Genomic DNA, 2,629 nt, shown 5'->3' on the forward strand with positions numbered 1-2,629 from the left:
CAACCACAGCTAGTAAGCATATAAAAATAATATAGACGTTAGTTTAATTTTGGGGCACTTTTATATGGACCGTTACTATTTGAGGCACTAAAGTTGACTAATAGCATTAATTAAAAGTCATGTATTACGACCAATTATTAAAATGATCACTTCTGAATAAAATAATATTGATGCTATCACAGATCGAGATCAAACATTACTTGCTCCTACGTATTGTAAGAGCACTTCCAATGGCTAATCTATATATATTTTTTATCTGAAAAACTCATTACATCCGACTTTTCCTATTTTAACTAACTATTTTTTAAGAGCACCATTCATGATTCAACAACTTGCAAGCATTCAACGTCTCCTTCAAGCATTTTGATGACTTTGTTCATTGATGGACGATCGCTAGGCTTCAATTGTATGCACCATAATGCAACTATCATCATCTTCTTACATATTTTCCTTTCATCTACTGTAGCATCTTGTATTTCTATATTCTTTCCATCATGGAATTGATCATATATCCAAGTGAGGAAGTAAATTTGGCTTAAATGTTCTGTAGATGCATGCAAGTTCTTTCTTCTGCTCACCATTTCCATCAACAACATTCCAAAGCTATAGACATCAGCTTTGTATGAAACGCCTCCAATATTTTTGTAAAGCATTTTAGGATCCATGTATCCAAACGTTCCTCTTGCACGAGTCAAAGGAACAATACTATCTTCCACCGGGTACACTTTTGCTAAGCCAAAATCTGAAACTTTGGGTTTCAAATTTTCATCAAGAAGAATGTTGTGAGGCTTAATGTCGAAATGTAAAATTTGCATGTCACATCCTTGATGTAAATACTCAATCCCGCGAGCCACTCCTAAAGCAATATCATATGTTTTCTCGCAGTTGAGGATATTTGCCTCTGATGAAAAATTGTGTTTGTTTAGAGATCCGTTGGGCATGAACTCATATATAAGGGCACACTTTGAACCATGAACACAAAAACCAATGAGTTGCACTATATTCACATGATGGATCCTTCCAATGGTTGCTACTTCACTAATAAAATCTTGCCCATTTGCTTTGGATTGGCTTAACATCTTTACTGCTACAAGACATCCACTTCGAAGTGTTCCTTTAAATACTGTGCCAAATCCTCCTTCACCCAATCTTTTCCTAAAACCTTTGGTCATTTTCTTAATTTCTGAGAAAGAGTACCTTATTGGCATGAGGTTATTTTGGCTTTGCAGAAATTCCTCAACATCACTGTACATGGATAAGTGCCTCCTTCGCCATTTATATATCAAAAATGCAATCACAAATGGAGCACCTAATACACTGATTGCCATATGCCAATCTAGGAAGGAAAATACAAAATTAATTATACGAAAGTGATCGTATTATTGTTGCACTATCAGTCTAGCTACCTGTTGTCAACATTGTGTCGTACATTTGAAAAACCATATAGGTAGTATTCACAACCAATTACTCCATTTCAAAATTATTGTTTCGTAGTTTAAGGAATGATTAATTTACTAAAACAATTAAAAAAGATAAAAAGAGAGAGATACATAAGATTCTTACCGAGCAGTAATTCAATTAATAAAGCTGTAAAATTATCTGCAAAAGAAATAATGTTCCAACAATTGTGTTATTACCAAAGAAAACCCATGCAATTATATATAATACATCTGATATATTTCTGGTATAGAAAACTCACATTGTGAGATTGGTATGGGTTCTACAGGTTTGACAGAAAAGAAAGTTTCACATTAGCATCTGAATTCAATAATTAACAATTAGGCCTTAATTATTATATGAGCGCCATAGTAGCACCTCTCGTTTTGACCGCTAGACTAAAATTGTGTTTTTATTTTTTTTTCAATTTTCTTATTCAAATTTTTTTTATCATTTTAAAACATTTTTAAAAAATAGAAAAAATATCAATACACTAATAGTCATTTCCTTAACTATTAAGTAAAAAAATAATTAAAAATAAAATAAAATATATGAGGTGTCAAAATGAGGAGACAAATTGAGTGGGCAAAGTAGCATTTTTATTATTATAATGCTAGCTAAACTAAGATCGATAAATGTAGTGCTAATATATATCATTATAGGAATTACTACTTGTGACGAAAATAGATTCATTTTAATAAAAAATAGTCATTTTCATATGAAAGAAATGAGAACAAATAAACAATTTAATGTGATATTCATGCCTCGGGTATTCAGTAAAAATTGAGTTTCCTAATGTTAAAGATAAGTTCAACGTTAATCCTCAGAGTTAAGCATATGATCAATAATGGTACTACTAATCAAAATTAGGCAATAGAGGAACATATGAATAAATTACAGTGCAATCTTCTTAAACCTGTTTGTTGAACCCAAATATTGGCAGGTCGTATTGACTAAAAGGATAAATTTTAAGCCATCACTTGTCCCCAAAGTTTAAGGTGTCGGGAAGAGGTAAATTTAATTATTTGTATTTATCTTAACACTCCACTCATGTGTGGGCCATACTCTCCCTTAATAATTGGGCAGGACTAACAAGTGGAACATTTAATTAATTGAGTGAAATTTAGAGTCAAGATTCAAACTTAGGATCTCTACTCTGATACCTTGTTAAATCACTACTTGTTTCAAAAGT

General features: G+C 31.9%; 1 protein-coding gene across 1 annotated transcript; it reads right to left on the reverse strand.

Annotated features, from left to right (window-relative positions):
* Nucleotides 1-317: 317 nt before the first annotated feature.
* On the reverse strand, nt 318-1,328 carry LOC108995403 (rust resistance kinase Lr10-like). Its single transcript, XM_018970971.2, has one exon. It carries the CDS (start codon nt 1,326-1,328, stop codon nt 318-320), a length of 1,011 nt encoding a protein of 336 aa, XP_018826516.2.
* Nucleotides 1,329-2,629: the final 1,301 nt, after the last annotated feature.

This window comes from Juglans regia, chromosome 8 (assembly GCF_001411555.2).
Source record: "Juglans regia cultivar Chandler chromosome 8, Walnut 2.0, whole genome shotgun sequence".
Classification (NCBI taxonomy): domain Eukaryota; kingdom Viridiplantae; phylum Streptophyta; class Magnoliopsida; order Fagales; family Juglandaceae; genus Juglans; species Juglans regia.